The sequence below is a fragment of the Merops nubicus genome, unplaced genomic scaffold, assembly GCF_000691845.1.
Source record: "Merops nubicus isolate BGI_N331 unplaced genomic scaffold, ASM69184v1 scaffold21556, whole genome shotgun sequence".
NCBI classification, from domain to species: Eukaryota; Metazoa; Chordata; class Aves; order Coraciiformes; family Meropidae; genus Merops; species Merops nubicus.
The window spans coordinates 37455-60495 of record NW_008614646.1 but is presented as its reverse complement, the minus strand read 5'-3'; the positions used below and the strand labels follow the sequence as shown (position 1 = coordinate 60495).

The following is a 23041-nucleotide window of genomic DNA, read 5'->3' as shown; positions in this document are numbered from 1 at the left end:
TGGAAGATACCAGAGTTTTGGCCCAGACTTTAGTTCTTGGACTAAATTCCAGGACTAGAGTACAGCTCTGAAGGCAGGAGCTCATCCAGTGACTGGCTGATTCCCTGTGCTGGGAATCAATAAAAGACATCGCTTTTACCAGTGAACCAGATGGACGTCTCTTCGCAGAAAACACTGTTAATGAGCTTCAGAAGCATTGTGTTATGCACAATGTTCATCTCCCTGACATGTTGGAGAAAAATAGTCTATCCATAATGATAAAGTAATTGGCTGTAATTTAGCACATTAAGCAATCTGGCCTCTAAAAGTCATCAGACAGTACAGGGGAGGATTTACCTCCTAGTACAGACAGTCAAGGCGTGTGTTTTAGTTGTGTAGGTATTACTAGAACTGCCCCATTTGAAGCAAAATCAATACTATGTCAAGCACATGATCTGTATGGATCCACTGAGCATGTCGAGCACAGGAGAATCCTGCTGGTCCTTTATTACATATTCCAGCCAACTTTCTTCTTCCCCTCATAGATAAAATGCCCTGCAGTTCTAATGGTAGAATTTGGCTCTCAAAACTAGAAAGCTCCAATTGTAACCAAAGTAATATCCTAAAATAGGAAGAAAAATGAGAAACCAGAAATGTTGTTTTCCTTTTTCAAAAGTTTCAGCAGGAAGCTAGCAGTGAGAAACCGCTGAAGTGGCTCTCTCCCAGTTACCTCTTCTGATCTGGCCGTCTTCTGAAACACTCAAAAGATCCTTCATCCTAAAGTCCAAAGAGACCATTGATTTCATGCCTGTGGCTCTGGTATCACTGGAAACTACCTTAAGGTAACTGAGCTCAGGATTTGGCCTTTCTGTATGAATTGGTTTTAGGGAAGCTGACAGCTACAAATCTTTGTGTTTTTGTTCTGATCAAAACAGCCTGAAGATCTAAATTTAACAGTTGATTTCACAATGCTCATTTTTGACTAAGTAAAATCACCCTTGAAAAAGAGCTTATAATAGGAAGAGATATATTCTCCGGATGTTAGAAAAGCAAACCAAAAAAGCAAACAGGACAAATTTATCTTCATTCACAATTTAGATCCCTTCTGATGGAAGCTTTCTACTCTCTGCTTGGGATTTTTAGATGAATAATTTGAATAAAAATAATGTCAGTTAAGGAAGAGATTCATAATTCCTGGCCCCATTTCAAAGGAAGATACAGGACATATCTGCAGTGTTTAGGTCAAAGGAAACATTGCCTGCAGATTGAATCTGTGATGTGAATGTTTTTTTTTCACATGAGGAAACCAGACAGAATATTTTCTCAGGATGAAAAAGACTCCATGCACACAGTTATTCTGATGAATTTGTCCTTGTAGACAAGTTACTACTATCCCTTACCCCACAGTCATATTACTGCACCTTAACAATGTGAAGAGACCAGACCTTGGATGTAAATATGATTTATAGTTGAAGAATGGCATAAATCACCTGCACATTATGAGGCAACTTACTGTAAATGAAAGTGGGGCCTCAACAGTGAAAATCTGCTCCCAGGATTGACAAATGGCATCTGCTACTCAGTGCTTTGTATTTGAAGCAAGGTCTGCTTTCAAATAAGCCAGGATGGATACCAGAGAATGACCTGTGTCCTGCTCCTCCTCATGCCTTGTGAGCAGTGCACCGAGTTCCAACCATGCAAATTCATGGAAGAGAGGGACATGTGCATGTGTCCTTGGAAATGTGATTTTTATTTGGGAACATCCTGCACCTCAGATACCAGCAGCATTCATCAGTCCAGCACTTAGTGAAAAAAGTCATTTCACTTATAAACCGAATGCAGCAGAGACCAGCTACTGTGAGAAATTACACCGAGACGATAAGATAGTGTAACACCTCACAGCCCCCCAGATGGGAGGTGTGCACCCACTGTGGCTCAGGGCCTGCATTTGGCCATGTCCTACTGATCCAGGGGTTGACAGAAGTGTCTTCTCTCTGTGCAGGTGCACATCTCCATGGATACCTCTGAGGAGCTGGGTGGGGAATGGATGCCAAGGGCATAGGTATGGTCCCTGCTGGGACCTGTTCTGGGTTCCTCAAGATGTTTCCCAGGCTGGTCGGATGCTTGAGCATGCCATGAGAACAGAGGCATCCTCATCTTGTACTTCCTGGAGGTCGCTGTCCCCAAAGCTGTCTGCTCACTCCAGTGGGGGTGACACCTGTGGCCCACCACCTCTGTGAACACCTTCTCTCCTGGAAAAGCCCCTTCTGCATCTCCCAGGAGAGCTGCTGGTGGACGAGTTGGCGTTGCCATACTGGGTGTAAATGTGGCAGGCAGCTGGGTGCAGCCGGATGAAGCACACTCATGGCAGAAGAATGTGATGTCCCTCCCTGGGCTGCGAGGTGGCCAGAGGGCAGGCTCAGTGCTGTGTTGGCTGCACTACCAGGGCATTGTTCTCTCTGCCATGTGATGGATGAACAGGCAGTGTGGCATGCTGCTGCTCTTCAGCTATCAGTGGGACCCATCCAGAGAAATGGTGGGCTGGTGTCAAGCATGAAGTGTGCTTAGATGCCTATCTGGATGGATGAGGTGCTACCTGGGCTATCAGCTCTGCTCCCTGACTGCAGCTAGCTCCTTGTTAGAGGCAGGGCTTGATGGGCTTCACTAGGAGGAGCTGAAGTGGGGCAGATAGCAGTCCCACGCTCTGTTGCTGTAATCCATCCTTCCCCCTTACACCCCACTTCTGCTTCAGATAAGAGTCATGTCCTCAAGACATAAACAGCAATAAAAATAACTTTTATATTGCTTCTTGACCTCAACCATGCCAGTCCCTTGGACTTTTGGTTTGGAGCAGGCTGCAGTTTCTCTAGTTTGCCTTGTGGTTGTCTTGAGTGCCGACCTCCTAATCCTTCCTGGGCTCAAACCTGGTCCCACTCTTTTGGCTTGACTTTGCCTTGCCCTGCTCATGCTTAACTAAGAGGAGAAGGTCTTTCTCTGTTGGGTCCTTACTCTTTCTTTGGGAAACAAATTCCTCCTGCTCTGATGAACTTGGTGCCTGCCTTGGAGAGCCCAGAGACTCAGATCTGAGCTCCAGCCACTTGCAGCCCCAGTCTCCTGTGGTTTGCCTCTCTAGGGCTTGCAAGTTTGGAGACATTTGACAGCAGAGATGTTGTTTTAGGTATTTCTCAGGCAGACCGTTGCCTACTCCCTGTGCTAAAGCTACAGTTTCATTCCCCTAAACAGTCTGAGGTGAGGTTGTTAATGAAAATTTTAAAACATAATACTCCACGAGAGACCCCTCACAGTACAAGAACTGGTTTTGTTAAGAAAGGTTGCCTCATCGGCTGGAGTTAATCAGTTCAGCATCAGGGAGGCTTTGCTGATTTGCACACGTGGAGGCTTTGGCCTCAGGGCCCCATCTATATCATTTTACAGCAGATAATGAATGCAGCATGGCATGCTTGCTTTTCCTTCCCTTCTCTGAAGCTCCAGTGTTACTGACCTGAAAACATATTTCCACTATTAAACTTTCAGTCAGGACATAAGTCCTTTTTAAGATGCTGAATGCTTCTCTGTGTGGGAACAGCTCTGCTGTACCACGAGAAGGTGTGATCTGAACTTGTGGGGTAGAGATTCCGTGTGGCAGTGACTCATACGCTGTACGTTTGTGCTCATTTTCACATCTTCCTCCTGATCCTGTTTTAGGCTGCATTTCCATTACTCCTCCACCCTGGGGGAGGAATCCTCAGCCAACACAGCTCTAACCCGGAAACCACAGAGGATGAAAAGACCTTTCATAGCAGTAATGATGCCATGTTCCTCTCCTCTGCAGCTGCATTTGGAAAACAAAAGATCAGGAGGCAAAGTTGCCACCCACAAGCAGAACTTGCAGCTCTGCAGCCATTGGTGACTGGTGCAAATGGGCCTAATGCAGATGCCAGAGAACCTACTTCCTGTTGACACCAGGGATCAACAAGAACTGAAACTATAACCTAATCTAGGGTTAGAACAATGTCTGTTTAGCAAGGATAGGCTTGGGTCATGAGCTGTGAATTGGCTTTGCCCACACCCTAAAATCTTCACATGTGTAATCACCTGTTTGGGACAAACTATTGTAAATACTATGGAATGTCTGCAGAATAAGATGATGGGTGCACTTCCACTTCATTCTACCTAGTAGATATCCATGCCTATTCACATATTCCACCTCCAGTGTCCATGAAAGATTCCCCATAAAACAGTTAGGAAGACAGTGGAAGGCCATCCGGTAGTTTGGCGAGTCTGTCGTTTAACATGAAGCGTGGAAGAACGGGTTGAAGGCCATGCACTGATGACCTCTTTTTACTACCGTGTATTTCTAGGCCAGGTTTAGCTGTGCACTTCTGGGCTGAAGTGCTCCTCGGGTCTTGCTTTTCCAGCACGGATAGCACTTTTTTTTAACTGGCATAGGGTAGGTGATTGACATCAGACAGAAGGCCTGATTTAATCAAGGCTTTGGCATGCCACTTGCTGGAAAATCTATTCTGATAAATGCCATCCAGTGTTATTAAATGTGGCACTGAAAGGTAAACTAAGTCCCTGCCAAGGAACTGCCACTCTGGACTTGTTTGCTCTCTGCTCGTATGAGCAGGCCTGATGTTAGTTGTTGATGGGAAAAGGTCAGTGGGACTAGGAAGGGTCTGGCTGCCTCTGGCTTTAACTTCTGAACGCTCCAGCCACATAGCAGCACTGTAATCCTGTAAGCTTAGTATGTAAAAATCCAGCTCTTCCTTCTCTTGGACTGGCTCAAGAGCATGAATTTGAGGTAAACTATGACTTAAAGCTGGATGGTATTTCATGTGTACTTTATGTGCCAGGGTCCACCTGAGGGGTAGAATAGTGGAGAACCATGATCAGTGTCCACATGGGACACTGAAACGTCTATGGGAAGTCATTCTGTGCTTCCCCAGAGACTGTATTTCAAACCTTGTGCTAATTGTTTTCTTCTTGACCTGCTATGAGTTCACTCTCATAGCTGCCTGAGGCTTGATAATCTTCTCCGCATCGCAGTGCTCCACTTGGATTTCTGTCACCGCCTCTGTGTGACCTGTCCTCTGCCAGACAGAAACCTACAGGGTCATATGAGGTGCCTGTGCTGAGCTGGAAACATGGGATATTTCTTCTGAGTTGAGTGGGCCCTTAAAATAAGGACCTCATTTCAAATAGCATTTGGCACAGCAGAATGTGTTTGTCTTCTCCAGTGTGTGAGGTAGGGAAGAGCTATTTTCTCCCCAGCATGGAAAAGAAACAGGAGAACTGAGACACCAACACCCACATCTATGAAGGTATTTAAGCACTTGCTGGGATCTGCACATTGTAGCCAAGTGGTTTGTTAATAGTCACACGCTGTCTGTGACAGCAGGTGCCTAAACCCCATGTTTCCAAAGTCCTAAGGTACAGCCCTTCTCACAGGGTTGAGTTTCTCCAAAGCTCCTTGCGAGACCAATCCTAGGAAAGTGCTGACGCTGCAGATGCCAGTTCCTCAGTTTCCAAGGTGCCCCATCCCTACAGACACTTTTCCACTCTGTGCCATGCAAGCACCTCGGCAGAGGTTGGTCTCAGTGCCCAGCTCCACTCATCCCTTGCGGGTGCCACAGAGGAACCACCTGTTACTCTAAATCTGGTGGTGTTTCCTCATCTCTCCTGCATCCCTGCTTCATCTTCTGTAACTACATCTGTGCGACCTGTTCTCTCCTGCTATGTAGAAACTTGGGCAGTCACATGGGGACATATGGGGTCACTTGTACTCCTCTGACCCTGTAAATGTAGAAGGGCCAGTTTATTTCTAGAAAGTATGGTTTACATATGGTTTTCCTTTCATTATTTTAGATGTCAGCTGGGAGGTCTCTGCTTGCTCCCTTCAGCAACAGCAAGTAAATGCTCAACCTGTTTCAAAAATCTTAACACTGGAGACTGGAGAAATCTTTGGATGCTTGCTGAACTGTGTGTGACCCTCTGAAGAGAAACGTTAGCTTAAAATATTAGTAAATGTTTTTTAGTGAAGATAAAAGAATATTAAAGAAAATATACAAGGCTTGAGGGCAAAGGTCCCTGTGCAGTCCATTTCCCATTGAAATCAAATGGCCAAAATGAAGAGGTCAGCAGCGGTTTGCTTGAATTTTGACTGGGGAAAACAAGGCAAGCTCTTTTTCACTCCAGGCAGTGTTATTATCAAAAAGATCTCATCATAACAGATCGAGGCCAGGATTTTCAAAAGCAGTTAACTGGTTTGCTTGCCTTGCTAGAAGTATGCTGAGTGGAGCTGCTTCTGGGAGGGTGTGAGAAACAGTGGAGCACCAAGGAGCTCCTTGCTAGTTCTGGGAGACTTAACCAATGCCCTGAGGCTATTCTAAAGCATTTGACCCATCTACTGTCAGATCAAACTCCAGTGGATAAATTAGGGAATTTTGAGTTGGACAGGCACAGATGGAGTGTTCTCTGTTGGGTCTCCTGGGTTGCCAGCCTAGGCATCTCCACACTGTGTCCCCTTTTGTGCTGAGACAGGCATGCAGAGGCCAAAGAATGGAGATGCTTCATGTTAGCTTTAAGATTTCAGGATGAATTGAGCTTACCAAGACAGGTGGTGAGTGCAGGGACCTAAGGAGTCATGCTTGGAAGACAAGGTTGAAGGACTCCTGCAGTTCACAAATGCTACTTGGGAACTGGATAGTAAAGTACTGCCAGTTCCTAGGATCAGCTTAGAGTTAATGAGAGTGATGGCAGGTGCCCAAACATCCTTGCAATCCTACATTTGCAGGCAGTTTTCATCACAGAACAGACAAAATAAAACATTTTTTAAAAACAACACAACTGCAGGTCTCTGTCCTTGCACTGGGTGTATGAGATTTAAACTACAAAAAATACCAACACCAACACCTAAAAAACCCTAACAAAAAAAAAAAAAAAAAAAAAGAATGGGTTCATATAAGTAATGTAATTGGAGAACCTTGAAAGTAGCAAGAATGTGTGAGACTTTGATGCATTTTTATCCTTTTAAAATAAAACAGATGCTGAGGGGAGGCTTTAAGAAGGCGTCTCAGAAAGGCTGGTGCAAAAACATTGAAAGAACTGAAAAACTTGCATTTTCCAAGAGAAAAAACAAGGATCTGGTCCTACAGACCTCGGATGTAGAAACGTATGTTATGAAAATGCCATGTTTTGGCATGATCTGAAATTGCAGACTTGGAAATGAAATGAGTGCATGGAGTGCTCCATACACCAATACTCTGAATTTTAAAAAAATTTCAGGTGACCTCAAGGGGATGATTTTCGTATCTTCAAGCTCACTTGGGAGGTTGCCTCCCAGCAGAAGAGCCCTTGCTTAAGTTAAAGGATTCCTAGGCCATGGGCATGATCCACCTGCAAACCCTGCAAGTTTTGTGTCCTTTTCATAAGACTTAGCTCCGTATGCAATCCATCCTTGCTTTCTACAAAAAGCAGTGTACAAAAACACACTGTAGGAAAAGGAGGTGAGAGCTAACTTCAGCCCTGTTATTTATAAAAAGCTTTTCTTAACACTGGTAGTCTTTAAAGGAGCATTTAGTGGGTTTTGTCTGTTTTTTTTTGTGGAGGTAACCTCAGTCAAAACCAGACCTATACTCGTTTTGTAAGTCTTTGTACTTTTCCAGCTGATTACCAGTTCATTTAAGATTTTCATTACTGTTGATTTAGGAGCACTGTTTCTATAGGTCTGGTTACTTCCTAAACAGAAAGTAGCTGCAGTGTGATTGCATGACAGCAGTCTTTGCCAATTTACAAAAGACAGATATATTTCAGGCTTTAGTGTATTCATTTGCAATGCCCCTGTAGTGTTGGTATCACTCTTATTTTAAGGATGTGGCATTGGAGACATAAAAGAAATACCATTTCACCCACAATCACTCAGCACGTCCCATCCTTTCTCACTTGACTGATGGTGCCACGTAACTCCACTGCTGATACACTCTGACAAACTAACTCATGTCTATCATTAGTGATAACCAAGAGTAAAGTATGAAGCAAGGCAAGAAATGAACAGGAAGTCACCTTAAGGAAGTGATTTGTTTCCACATGAGTTCGCATCTGCTTTGTCCCTCCAAATTTCCCCTATCAAATATGTTTGCGTGGGTGCCAGAGGAGTCCCACCTGTGCACCAGGCATGGAGATCAAGGTCTGACTCAATAGGGATGCTTTGCACTGTCCTGAAAGCATAACTTAATCCTTCAAGTGGGTAAAAAGCAAATCAATGAGGATAATGGTCTCTTGATCTTCTGGCTCCCTTGACTCCATCCCTGTCTTGGATAAAATTCCTGTCATTTCCATTCCACGGAGTTAACTGAGTACAGATCTCAGTATTCTCCTCCCTAGAGTTTATTATGAATTCATTAAAGAAAAAAAAATCCAATCCCTTCAGCTATGAAAATTACCCTCATTTATCTATAAATAAGCTTAACCTCTTAAACCGTGTCAGATGCTGCTGATTCACCAATCTGATCTAGATCTTCAGATGTTCTCTGCTCCTACAGCTCCAGGGCAAATTACTCATGCTGTTTGCAAGTGCCATATACCACTGAGCCTGGCAGTGCCAGGATTCTGCTAGCAGTATATCTGCAGATTTCTACTAAAATCTGGGCAGGGATTTTCTCCTGATCAAGCTGGGCTTACCAACATCCTGCAGCCATAAAGTGGTATGTTGTATTTACATAAAAATCCGTGCATTAGTCCAGCCACAAACCAGCAGAGGAGAATGTATTCTAAAATCAAACAAATATGATAAGGGCAAACCCGTATTGATCCACATAATTATTTCCTCAGCTGCATTTCCCCTTGATGGTTCCTAGGAAGGTCAGTCTGCACTACCTATCACCTTATCTTTGAAATTGCTTTGGAAATATGAAAAGGAAATGCCAAAATATTTTCAGTCAATCTAAATGGCTTTTGTATTTTGTTCCTGGATATCAGAGAGCCCTGAGCTGTCTGAATGTTCTCTCCTCACTCTATAAAGCATTTGTTTTTAAAAGCAGAAGTGATTCACTTTCCCACTTGTGTGCCCGTTCCTAGAGTTGTCCCAAAACAACTTCTGCCTTTCCTGGGGAAAGGGAAAATCTAGGTGTTGAAAACCAGAGAAAAAACCTCATTGCCTAGGCATGTTTTAGGGTAATGACACCCTTCTGGCTATGGGGCACCTGGGGACAGAAGATGTTGGTGTTAGACAGCTAGTGCCCATCTGCCGCATGTTGCCAGAGTTTCCGGAAAGCCATGGGCCTTGGCATGTGTTTGTTTGAATGCATGTGCTGATCTATGGGATGGGCTGTGGACCAGGGAGCCACAGGGAAGAGCTGACTTTTTTTTTTTTTGAGGTGTACTCCAGTTACCCAGGTTATGGCATAAGGTGTTGCTCTTGCATAATGAATGAGGTGGATGCTTTGAAACTCCAGCTGATGATAGTCTTAGGGTCATCTGTGTCCTCTACTCTGATCTCTCGTAAGCTCTTTGGAGTAAGGATCCATGTATTTTATGCTGCCATCACAAATAAGGGGATCTCAGCTTGAAAGCTGGGATTCAATGTGCATGTCACATTTCATGCCATTAAAAACATAAGCTCAAGCTTGGAAGGGTGAACATGCTTTTGGCTTCTATGCCATTTGTATTTCAGTCTGCAGGCACCACTTCTTTCGCTGTGTGTTGCTGTTTTTATCTTGAGAAAATTTCCAGAGCCTGGAGAAGAAACAGACACTATTTACTGACATTTGTTCCAAGTTATAATGAGCAGAAAGACAACTCTTGTAGGCTCTAAACAGGATTTCTCAGCTAGAAGCTTTCAGGGCTTCAGCCAGCACCTCCCAAGCCCAAAGACTGCCTTATTTTAAAAAGGTCTGAATTATCCATTAAATATCACGGTGTCTTGAAGAACGTCCATAGGACCTCTCTGCTTTCCTCCTTGGTCAAAGCTTGATCTGTCACCCAGTTAAGCTGCTGTGAGTCTTCTCCCTAGGATGCCATGGCTATGTGTGCATTGCTTGCACAAGCATGGGTTAGTTCACACCATGGGTAGGGGAAATTCTGGATCCTGTTAATGGCAAATTCAGGTGTAAACTTCACTGCAAGGGAGTCCCAGGGCTGGAATGTGGCCTGAAGTATCCGGAGGCACCACTGACATAGCCTGGGTGATGAGGAGCCTTTTCATGCGTTTGCACAGGATGAACCCCAGGTCTTCTGCCATTAGCTTCCTATCTGCAGACCTCAGTACACAGCAGTGAAGTCTCCTCTGGTGGCTGATCCCTTTGTGTGTCTCAAAGGGATGCCATCCTGCCCGGCAGCAGCAAGCGACGGCTGTGCACGCCCTGGGCGGGCTTCCCATGGCACGCTTGCTACTGGTCCTCATGCCAGAGGCAACGTTTTCTTGACAGGGGCCATATTCTGCCGTGCTCAGCCTGCCTCTAAGAGTAAGAGCCCTACCCAGGGAACAGATAAACAGAACAGTGTTGGAGCCTCTGGTACTCTTTAATGTCATTTTCAGGGAAATATGTGTGTCATAACAACATAAAGCAGGCATAGTTCCCTTGCTTTCGATCTGCCTGGTGCCAGGGTCCACGTCATTTCAGAATCAAAATAGATCCAGCAAGTTCATGGTAACTTTGTTCTCCCAAGTGCTGCCCCTTTTTCCCCCTTGTTTTGTACTTGTCTTCCAGCAGCCTGCTTCACCCATCGGGGGATGTCACGTACTGTTATGGTTAACATCTAATTTTCACTGGAAGCCCTTGGGAGCTGGGCCCTTATCTCCACATACCATGCACATCAAAATGGTTTAATCGACCCTATTAGTTCCAGGGCTTGCTGCTGATCTGGATAAAACACTGCACTTTCCCAGCACTGAAGCTTTGTAGCCAAGTTTCACATCGCAGCACCCTCCTCCATGCAGTCTGGTCTCTGCTTCACGGGGCTGTACATGTTCCCCTGCAGTGCCCTGTCTCTCACAGAGAGGTGTCTGCTATGCTTGTAGGCTCAGAAGGGTTTTGGTTGGTTTGTCAGACCAGAAGCATCGCACCAACTTGAAAATTTGGACTTGAGAATCCTTAGAGTCACTTGCTGGTGCTCTGGGCAGTTGTTGCCACCTCCAAACGTGGGTGCGGAGCACCTATAGAGCACATCTGCCCAGCTGTTTGGCCTGAGAAGGTGTTCAAGGGCAGGAAGAAACCTGAGCAACATGCCAAGACCAGGGCAGAACCCGAGGGATGTAATTACAGCTGGGGCCCTGGGGGACCTGAGGAAGGGGGCATGCCTTTGCCCTTGTCCCAGCATGCCTGCTTTAGGGAGGGGTGGTGGGACATGGCTTATTCATCAGAAGACACACCCTGATCAAGAAACAGACTGGAGAGGACTAGACATGGGAGGAGTAGATAAAGGAGAGTGTTTTACAGGCATCTTCCTGACCATGAAGCAGCAGGCCATTTTCTTCCACCTCTTCCCACCTCCAGCAGTATTTTACCCCATGGCTCAACCCCAGGCTAAAGCCAAATATTTCCAACAACTGTGCGGATGCCTCGTGTTTAAAGCAGCCACGAGACATCCACCTAATGTCCTGGGACTGCTGGAGACGTGCTGCTCCTTGCTTTTCTCGGAAAGGGTTCTTGCAACATGAAAGGAGCGCGGGCAAACAAAGAGCCCTGGGGAGAGAAGTGACAAGCGGCAGCTGGAGCCGGCGGGTGACTTGCCGAGTGACAGAGCAGTTGGGCTCCTCGCTACTCTGCTACTATTTTGGAAACTTCAATAAACAGAAGAGGACAGATCAATCTCTCAGTGCTCCAGCACAAGCCCCGAGGAGCCCTGGTGACTTTGGTGGCAACAGCAGACTGAGACATCAGTTTCTCCTTACGCATTTTGCTTTGTTTGGACCCCAGGCAAACTCATCAGAAATAGCCACTGAAAACATTATTAGCAATCTGCTAATTAGCAGGTCTCAGCTCCTTTGCTGGTGCAAGCTTGCACCAAGGAATTCATGCTCATTGGTGCCATGGAGAATATGACTAATTTCTGTGTGGGAGCTTTCAAGCAGCTGGGAAAAAAAATATGGATGTGTATATTTTTAAAAAGGAATTGTTTTTGCCGCTGTCAATTATTAATGGCTCTCAGGTCAGGCTAAGGAACAATGCCAGGGATAAATTACCCTGTATGCTATTCATATATGCTCTCCCCAATTGTTTCCTTCTCAGCTAGAGGATTCACCTCACAGTGAACTCCTTGGAGTTTGGAAAAAAGGACTGACGAAGTGATGAACTCGGAGTGCCCGTTTATTTATGCATCGACATCTTTCCCACTTTGTCAGGTGTGTTTAATCAAAAAGAAGCAGGAAATGCATTATAATTATAAACATATTACTGCACAAGAAAGAGGCTGCCCTTGGAAAGTATTGTATTGTTTGATAAACGGTTACAGTGAAAAAACACAGGCTTAACCTACGAAGCTCTTTGCTAAGATCAAAGCAAAGCTGCTTGCCACCACAGGCAGCCTGTGCAGCAGGATTCAGCTCTGAGTTTGCAGCAAGGGAGGTGGAAGAAAGTTCAGAAGAAAATGCAATCCCCTTCCTTCCTTTTTTTTTTTTTTTTCTTTTGCCCAAAACGTTACCCCAGTATAAAAAATGACCCCAAAATTAAATATTTGTGGTTAAAATTAATAGGGCTAGTGATGAACCCATCTGAGAACACAATAATTAAGACATTGTCTAAAGCCCCTTGCTGAAGCTCATGGAGAGACTTATTGTTTTCAGTGGGATCTGGCTCAGGATCCTGGTAAGCTAAAGCAAAGATGGAGTGACAGCATAACCCTGGGAGATCCTGGATCTCCTGCAGTCTTTCCATGTGGCCTTGTCCAAACTTGCAAACATTCCTTAAGCCTGAGCACAGCTGAACTTGAGTCAGTAATCTGCTGCTGCTGCAAAAAGCAGAAGTCCTTCTGGACTGTGGAACTGAGAGTGCTGTAGGTAAGATGCAGAAGGGGTTTAATGTCCTTCTCGGCACTGCGAGACTGAGCCACAGCCCTGCACTTAAATTCAAAAGAGACAGACCCAAAAAACATACAAACTGGAAATTGTCCAGAGGAGAGAACAAAAATGACCAGAGGTCTGGAAAACATGCCTTATGAGGAAAGATTGAAAGAGCTGGGTTTGTTTAGTCTACAAAATTTGAAACATCCTAATAAACTTTAAAGATATAAAAAAATATGTGGTATGAAAAAGGTAATCAATTGCCTTTTATCTCTGTGGGGATGGCAGAAGGTACAGCAAAGAAGATTTAGGATGGATAGTATGAAAAGCTGTGAGGTTAGTAACACCCTCAAGGATGTTACTTAGGTAGGGATCAGAGTGTCTCTCGTGGGAGATTGTGCATGTGCTGGACAAGTACCTGCCACGAGGGACTCGGTAACTCACTGTCCCATGGAACAGGCTGCTTTCAGCCATGGGATCCTATGCTTTCCATGATCTAGTGACTGTCCTGGGACATCCAGAAATGCGACCTTGGAGGTGATGAACATTCACAGCACTCCTTGACTTGAAAAAAAGTAGCAAGTACTCAGCCTTTTTAAAAGTTGACCTCCAAATTAATGACCTTGTCTTAAAACCTTCTTTTCCTTGGCTTCTATGTTTATTAAACAAAGAGCAACAAATTCCTACCTCTTCATGGGGCTGTCATCTTATTTGTGCTCTCCCCTGGTGGATTCCCATCTATGTGAGCGCTCAAATGCTCAACTATTATGATGATGATACCTCTGGAAAAGTATGTGGTGACTCAGAAAGTGTTCCAGGTTGTTGTGGCCTTGCAGATCCTGCTCAGGAAGGTCCCCTCCTGACACTGAAAAAAGGGGTACCTTGGTCAACCTTTGATAGAAGTGCTTTCACCTGTAGCACCACTGGGTACAAGAACTGCAAAGCACTCAGGATGGTGTTAGGTGTTGCTCTAGGTGGGCCAGGTGGTGGCCAGCACCTGACTCGAAAGGCAGCTTCCCATCTCCCCATAGCATCTGCACGGGGGCTGCGTATTCCCTGCCCTGAATCTCTGTGTGCTCCCTGTGCCTCCCTGTGACTGACCGACTCTGAGGGCCCTCGCTGGTCTCAGTAAGGTTCAACATTGTTCTCTGGTTTCCACCGTTTCTGCAAAGGGCCCCAAAAGCTTTGGTCAGAGTTTGCATCAAAACTGACCACAAGACAGAAGTCTATCAGAAGCCAGCCTTTGTATTTACTGCCCAGCAAACCCAAATTCCTTGAATTATAGTCATGAGGTGAGGAGTTTGTGAAGGGAGGGAGCACAGAGTTGCAGCCAGAGCAGAGCTGGCCATAGCTCTTGGCATGTCCAAGGACTTTGGGGTGACGTGAGAGCTCCCTGAGGGCAGGATGCTGTGCTCAAGCTGCTGCAACTGTGCCTCTTCTTTGCACTGCCCAGTTCCTGCCCAGATACAGCTGTGCAAGGCACTGGTTGGTCCCTGCAGGAACACTGAGAAAATCACTGGTTATATGATAGGGGAATTACAAAAAAATCTGTTTGCTTCCAAGTGTAAACCAATGACTGTGGCAATGGTTTGCAAATATGGGGTTATGGCTTCAAGTCAGCTTTTTGTCCTCAGTTCTGGGTACAGTCACGAGCCTGGCAGGAATCTGTGTCAGCTAAAATACATGGCAGCAACTGGAGTCTCCTGGAGCTTTGGATCTGAGCGGGGGTCACAACAGGAAGGAGTTTGGAAAGGCAGCCCTTCAGGGTTAGGAATAAACACCTCCCCAGGGCAGACTTTCCATAATTGGCCATGACAAGGCTTCTTTCTCCAGAAAGCTGGAGCCGTGAGGAAGCCGAATGAATCACTGCTCCAGTCCAGTTTGGCAAGTGCCATGATTTCGCCCTGCTTTGCACAGGGAGGAGATGATGATAGAGGCTGAAAGACAGAGAAATGTAGCCAAAGGCCTCCGAGCTGGGAGATGAGTTTGGGTTCCCACTCATTTTTTAGAGGTTTACTCAGATCCTTAGAAGGAAACCCTGGCAAAACCCACTTGTACAAAACCAATTGCCTTTATCAACAATGGAGAGGGAACAATGGGGACTTCTGAACACAAAGCTCATACAAACAATAATAAACATTTTATTTCGCATTGTTAAAAATGCATCTGATACTCAATTCTTCCTTTCAGCCCCCCACTTTGTTAACTGTTTTTGTCACCATTCTTCTCCCAAATATGGATTTTTGGGGGGGGATCTTAGTGGTTGGAGTTGGTGTCCGGCAACATGGTGGTGACCACATAGCTGTGCAGCCTTCTGTGAAGAGGAGGGTTGAGCATGGTTTTCTCATGCCACCCTGTATCCTTTGAAAAGTCCTATTTTCTTTCAAATATGAGGAAAAAGGGGTGTTGTTTCTGCCATCCCTTCTCTAGATGGTCATCATCAGTGCTCTCTTTAAAGCTCCTTGCTATCTCAGCAATTTTACCAAGCCTGGTGACCTGACAGCAGTTCACAGCATGTTCAGTATCTGATGATTAATCCCCTCCCTTTAAAAATATGCACTTAGTGGCAGAACCCCACAAAAATACTGGTGGAGCCAGAGCTGCTTTGCCAAGTGGCGGACTTAGACTTGCTCTTCTTGGAAAGCTGGTTTCCTGTCACTGACTTTCTCTCATTGCTGTTTTCCAGTGGTTTGGAGAGAGGAGAAACAGAAAAAAAAAAAAGTTCTTCCCAAATACCTCTTCTCTTTTATATCCCCTTTCCTCCATGTGTCCTCTCTGCTATTCCAGATTTCTGGAATTCCCTCAGACAAAGGGCTTCCTAACTAAACCCACTGCTCTCTCCAATGGAAAAGGAGAAGGAAGCTCCTTGACAAAATAAGATCCCACAAAAAAGAAGGTGCAGACTGTCTTAATTTCCATCCCACCTTCTACCACCCCTTTGGAAAGCAGGCAGACGGAACAAATATCTTTCTTGTACTGTGAAAGAGTAGTAGCTCAGAAAAGTCAAATCTGCATCTTGTCACAATGTGAGAGGTCAGATCAAAGCATCAACCTTTTACTAATTTATAATTTGATGTTAGGAACATTAAACTTTTATTTCTTATGAGATGACTACTGAAGCTAATGCAGGCAGCGGGTGGTGGGCTGGCTACAAGACTTGATCTGAGGGCTTCGTATTCTAAATGCTCCCACCACTCAAAACTGAAAGCTTGGCCAGCACTGAGCAGCAAAGGGCTGTAGCACGCAGCTGAGTTTATATGCTGACAAATGCAGGTTACCCAGATCTTACTTTCCCTGGAGATAGCAGCATTCCTATTCAACTTTCATTTTAAAGTCTGTACAAGGCTAAATCTTGCACGAGGTTCTTACCCTGTTTTCTGCTGACATTCTGGGCAAGGCCCCTGGGCTGGACTTTGCAGCATCACACGCGATACTGGTCAGGTGAATACAGCGTGAGCACAAAGCTCATGACCTTTGTGGCAGTGTCTATGGGCCATGACTGCTGCTGCTGGTGCCTTCAAGGTCAGGAGTTTGTGTGACCGCATGAGGATTCCCCCTGTGCTCTCTGTGGAGGAGCAAGGTGGGTCCTTTCTGAGAAGGAGAGCACAAAATCACCTGGGAAATACCAAAGTGTGTTTAGAGGAGGTTAGAACAGGGGACACACTGGAGTGTAAGGCACCCATGATCAAAGAGTTTGTGTGGCAGTTTTCCCTTCGGTGTCCATGTGTCAGTCTCTGGATCATAGCAGTCCAAGGAATCCAAGTCCTCGATGACATTGTCCGCAGTGAGACATCGTCCTCCTGTGACATACAGCTTGTTCTTGATGATAGTGGCTCCATGATGCATCCGTCTGTCCTTCATGTCTGCACATTTAAAAAACTTGTTGCCTTTTGTATCATAAGCGATTATTCTCCGGGTGTACCCTAAATGCAAAGCCAGAGGTGGAAGAGACAGATGGGAATTACGGTTTATGGCCAGCAGAAGGAATTATATTTCCTGCCAGTCTTCAATAAAACCTACTATTTTTGCACAATTAAGATATCTAAACTGGGAAGTGATGATTTGTCACAAGAATGCCTGTCTGTCTATCTTTTCTTCCTGTTTGTCCCCACCCTGTCTCATAGCACCCTGGCAGCCAAGGCTTGACAAGAGCCATAAAACCCATCAGATCGGGCAAGCAACCTGTCAAACACAGCTGGAACTTGCAGTTTTCTGCACATGCCTTCAAAGGTCCCAAAGTATTTCTTTTCATTGAACAGACTCCCAGTGCTTCACTCAGAAATACAGGAACCCACAGCACATGGGAAGGGAGCAACAATGCCTTGTGGGGTTAGAGTCACACCTGTCTACTGAAGGGGGCTGGATACTCAACAGCACAGTGCCACCAGTGCTTGCTAGACTCCCAAAGCCCCTGGCACTGCATCTGTGCTGGCCACCATGGCAGTGACCAAAGGACAGCTCTTCCACTGAGAGGTGATATAACCTTGCATCTGCTGTGAGGTAAGGACTGCTACCATGGCCATTGCCCTGGAGTAATGGAGGTTTGGAAGCTTGGTACCCAGAATTACCTTGCCCATGTATCCCTGTAGACAATCAAGAGTGCCCATGGCAAACAAACTGCTTTGGGTTCTGTTTTGAAGGCTTTCAAGCCACTTTCCCTAACAAAAATCTAGACTTGCTTAGGCCAGCCCACTCCCTTTTGTTATGATATGCACAGTCATGCAAAGACGACCTGAAATGTGATGAAAGCTAGTTTTAAGAGAAAATGTTACTTTTGTGGGTTTTACTCTTGATACACTATGAGTGCTTGGACAATATTTTGGAATGGAAGCTGGTAAATAAAACCCAGTCATAGTGAATTTCACTACTTTCAAGAAAAATGAAAGATGTTTAAAGTTAACATGACATTCTGTGGCTTTTGTTAGATAATTAAAAAATAAATTGACAACTTAAGCTCATAAGTAGCAGACTTGGGTCAATACAGGCCCTTCAAGATTAATGCATTTGAAGATAAGAAAGATTGAAAATACTGTATTTTTGGCACTGTGGTCTGAGGTTGGGGTAATCTGCCCCACAGGAGCTTGATAGTCTTGGACCTTTTGGCTCAGCTCTCCCCTGTTCTCACTGCAAAGGGTTAGCAGTGGCCTCCTGCTGAGAGAGGACACCATGTTTGACTCCTGTGTGATCTGGTTAATTCTTCTGCTCTCCTAAATCTTCTCTATGTCTCATTTTCCCTTGGATAACCTAACACATGCTTCCTTGTGCCAGCCTGTGGCCAGGGGAGCTGCATTAAGGATTGTAGAATGCCAAACTACCGGTGACATGATCCATCCAATTGCCATGGGCAGAAGCTCATCCTCAGGTTGAAAAAGACACTGAGAAGTTTCCCCTGTCTGAGTGTTTTACATTCCTCTCAGTACTACCCCCAGGAGGCAGCTACAGGATGGATCAACCCCTCATAGCCCTGTAGCCCACTCTCCCAAGTCCATGGCCTTGCGGTAACTATGCTCTGCATCCTTCCAGGAAAAGCAGTCAGGGAGGCCCAGTCTGTGAGTCAGCAGGGGAAGAGCAGGACTTCCATGTCCTTGGCTTCCTCCCTCCTTCTGCAGAGGAGCAACTTGCATTGGCTTTTCCCCAGTTTCCCCTGACTCCTGCTACTTGTAATAAGAAGGTGCCTCATAGAGAACTTGTCCTTACTTCCATGGCCATGAGATCCCATGAGAGATGTGTATGGAGGGTGGACACACTCCTCCTTTCCTTCCCAAGCTCCACATGTGTTTCGAGGGAGCACCTCAAGCAGAAGGCTGCAAAATGCTGCAGTAGCTGGGCAGGGGAAGCAGGAGGGAGTGTGAAACAGAGCCCTTACCACCTACGATGATAATCTGGTCTCCAATCACGACAGCTGGTGCACAGACATTCTTCACCATTCTGGTCTCCATTCGAAACCACATATTCCTGGAGACATGGTAAACCTGACAAATAAATAAAGATACACATGCAGCTGTTTATGTTGCATTTTAACTGGCAATTGTAATTACAGAGGAACTTAGGGGTTTTATTTTGTCCTAATGAATACAGTCCTCTGGCTTGAACTGCTGGAAAGCTGAGGATTCACTCACTTTTTTCCTAATATGTCCCCTTGGAAAGGGTTCTTGTTCTCCAGGCTTGTGTGCTCAGGAGATGCTAGCACACGCACAAGGCACATGCAAGCTTCTCGGCTGTAAATCTCTGCATGGCCATTAAATCACTCTAACTCCTGGATAATGCTCTCCTCAAGTGCAAGCTGTTTCACTTCATTTTCCAGCTACTCTGTGTATTCCTGTCTTAGCCTCAGCAATTTCCTGGGCAAACAAACCTCAGCCTCACCTAGTTCTGCTGGCAGCCCCCGTGTTTGCCCAGCTGCTATATTTGTGCTGGTGGCTGGTATGTGCTCAGATTGGCAAAGGGACTTGTTGATGGAACCTAGAGTGCTATCTAAGTCATCAATTTATGTGAGAAAAAGACCCGTTGCCAGATTATGATCATTCTGTCATCTCTATCTGGATGACACAAACTTCTACATCATGTCATCTGCTTCTTAATATAGCAAATATCTCCAGGACACCTCTGCACTAACTGATAAATACATTTCCTTCCCCTTGATAATCAAGTAGCGTTATCACCGTAAAGAAGTATTGCTCACGTGCTGGCTGCTCCCTTAGCCTTTAATGATACCTCTTGGTTAAAACACCTCACTCAGTGAAAAACACTTGTGGGGAAGGTAACACTATGATGTTGCTAAAGCATCAAATAAGAAAGAATTTCATGTGGGTTTTCCTCCTAATAGAGTGCAACTGCTGAAAGCAGGCAGAGAGCCAGCAACATGTGGCAGGAGCCACATTTTTAACACAAGTGTTTATATGAAATAACTGTCAGTTTAAGTCTTGCTCCTTTGATGAGTGAGAGTCTAATCACTCTAATGACTGCGAATCTTTGTTTTTGCTGCGAGCAGGTGCTGGGCTGAGACCCCAGCTTAGCTGCCAAGTGGAAAGCACTGATTTTGGTGAGACTGGCTACAGGCACAAATGGCAGGAGCCACATTTTTAACACAAGTGTTTATATGAAATAACTGTCAGTTTAAGTCTTGCTCCTTTGATGAGTGAGAGTCTAATCACTCTAATGACTGCGAATCTTTGTTTTTGCTGCGAGCAGGTGCTGGGCTGAGACCCCAGCTTAGCTGCCAAGTGGAAAGCACTGATTTTGGTGAGACTGGCTACAGGCACAAAGCCAGGCAGGGGGGTCGGCCACTGCCTGCCATGAGCATCACCTGCAGCAGCCCTGGCCCCAGTGCCCAGCAGCAGCAGAGCTGACTGACACCCACAGAAGTACCTCAGGGCTTGTGCCTGAAAAACACTCAAAGGGGAAAATGAATGAATTGTGATGCTCTTTGCAGACAAGACCTCCCTGAAGTCCTATGTCAACTCATCCAGCCTCTTGCTGCAGCTTACATTAAAGATTTTTTGGGGGGTTGATTTTCTCAGAAGGTTGATGAACTTCTGAATACCTTAGATGAAACTGCCTACGACAAGCGGGACTGACCAGTACCTGGATCAGCCGGACAGGGTTTTGCATAATGTCTTCTCCCCCAAAGAGGTAGACCCTCTGATCTTTGGCAGCAACAGCAGGGTGAAGGACAGCAACAGGCATGCTCGCCATGGTCTCACAGGTGTTGTAAACACTATCATATCTTTCCACAGAATTCAGGACTTCCTGGTTTTCGCCAATTCCACCGAATGATAAAATATAATTTTTATATGCCAAGCTTCTGTGGGAGTAACGTGGAACTAACATGTGCTCAACCAACCTCCATTGATTGAGTTTGAGGGAGTAAACGTAAATATTATCACTGACCGGGCTCTTCTTATTGCTAACAGGCATCCCTCCGAGCACATAAACGTTGCTGTGCAAGCTCACTGCAGAGGCTTTGTAGAGGCGCATGGGAAGTTTGGCCAGGCTTAGCCATTGGTTTGTCTTGTCGTCATAGAGCAGGACATCCCTCGTCGTCTGCTGGCTGTCCTTCCTGCCACCAATGATGATGAGGAACTCTTGGTTGGAGTACCTGCGAGGAACATGCAGCATGGGCTTGATGTCAGGTGTGTTGATGCTGTACAAGGAAAACATGTGTCTCCAGGCTGACTCAAGGATGCTCCTGCAAGTAGGTGAGGACTGAACAAGGGAGTCGTTGGCAATGAAGTGGAAGAGGAAAGTCGGATGGACGTATTGAAGCCGGACCTTCTTGAACAACTCTTGGATGTAGCCTTGTCTTGCCTGGAGGTCATGCCGGATCCAGACCATCAGCGTCTCAAAGACCTGCTCCTCCTCCCCGCAGAGCTCATCGTCCCCAAGATAATCAATGAGCTCCAAGGGACAAAGGTCCTTCAGGTCTTCAGAAGAGGCCACCTCAGAAAAGCATTTCAAAGCCATAGCCTTGGCTTTCTTATTCAGGCTTTGGCAGTTCAAGACTTTTGCCAGTCTGATCATGCTCAGACAGTTATCAGGGGTCAGCTTGTCTTGGAGGTAGCCAGAGCAGGCCTCAAACAGCTTAGCATACTGCAGCATGGAAGCCGTCTCCAACAGGCATAGGACATTTTCAGTGGATATAAGAATCTCCCCTGTGTAAACATAAATGATAACCTGATCCAAAATGTCGGCGTCGATGCCCTTCAGGGTGACTTTAGCCTGGCGACTCTCTTTGAAGTCACTACAGAACATGGCCTTGAAGTATGGACTGCTGGCAGCCAGCACGTTTCTGTGGCAAGGTATTTCAAAGCCCCCAGAGCAGAGGGTAACATCAGTCAGCATCCTGCTCTGTCGCAGAGTGTTCAGCTGCCTCAGCAGTTCGGAGGAGAAGTCCTGGTCTTTGAAAAGAAGCTCCTCAGTGGATCCCTTTTCCATAGCAAAATAGGAGAGAGATGAGTACTGGACTTGGCAGAAAAATCCCAAATTCTTAGCAGCTTTTATTGAAATATGTAGCTCCAAGGGAACAAATCGGGACTTTGATGTTGCTCTAAATATCCATTCACTGTTAGGCATAAAAATGGAACATGGGTTAAGGGCAGTGGGAAAATAATAAAGAAGCTAAAAGGTCGCTAAGATCCTTTAAAATTTCATAAAGTTATGAGATATGTTGCAGCTCGGAGGTCAATGCTGCCTGTGTCCCTGGCAAGAAGCAAAAGCACTGAAGTTATCTCACTGATTTGGGATGAAAGCTGGACGTCTGAAGCAGTTGGTTTTTTCATTTTAATCACATTGAATAAATGCGCTTAGACATTTATTCACTATTTTAAAGTATTAGCAGTTTAGTAGCTCGCATCTCTTTCCCCTAGAGTTAGTCACTCCCAAAGAATGTAAATCTGGCAGAGCCGAACACTGTAGCAGGGCAAACGAAACCCTAGAGACTGGGAATCTGCATTAAAACTGTTATTTATTAATTCTGCTTAGCCGTGTTTTTTTGGTTTTTTTTTGTTTTTTGTTTTTTTTTTGTTTTGTTTTTTTTTTTTAAATGTTAATCAGACACACAATGACTATATTAAGTGCCAGGCAGAACAACATGGTGAGTATCTATGTCATGGCTAACTGCTCAACCTGCAGTGAAACGTTAGGGTAGAAACGTTTACCTTCTGTTGTCCTTCACTTCATGAACTTACTCTCTGTCGTTTACTCTCTGCTGAGCTTTTCCATAGCTAGAGCCTGGATAAAAAAACCCTAAAAACCCACAGGAGGTTTCTTTCAGTAGGTAAGTGATTCACAGAGGGTGATTTCTGGCCGTGTTTGTCGTGCAGCCACTCTGGGGCTGGCGGAGCGGCGGCAGGGCGGCGGAGCCTTGACTGCGCTCCAGCACTAAGAATAGGCACCCACGGCCTGCGCTCCTATCGCGGCTGCCGCCGCCTTCGGCAGGGCCTGCCCGGTACTGAGCATGCTCCGGTGGTGTTTTGTTGGCAAAAGCTCCCATATAATAAATAGACACAGAGAGGAAAGTTCACTTATAAAAGTCCTGGCCGTCCGTTTGGAAACAGCGGCAGG

At 45.6% G+C, this 23041-nt stretch overlaps 1 protein-coding gene across 1 annotated transcript; it reads right to left on the bottom strand.

The window, feature by feature from the left end:
• Positions 1-16615: 16615 nt before the first annotated feature.
• On the bottom strand, positions 16616-21913 carry KLHL38 (kelch-like family member 38). Its single transcript, XM_008942309.1, has 3 exons — positions 20564-21913; positions 18846-18951; positions 16616-16902 (listed from the first exon to the last, which is right to left on the bottom strand). Exons 1-3 carry the CDS (start codon positions 21911-21913, stop codon positions 16616-16618), a joined length of 1743 nt encoding a protein of 580 aa, XP_008940557.1.
• Between the last annotated feature and the right edge of the window lie 1128 nt (positions 21914-23041).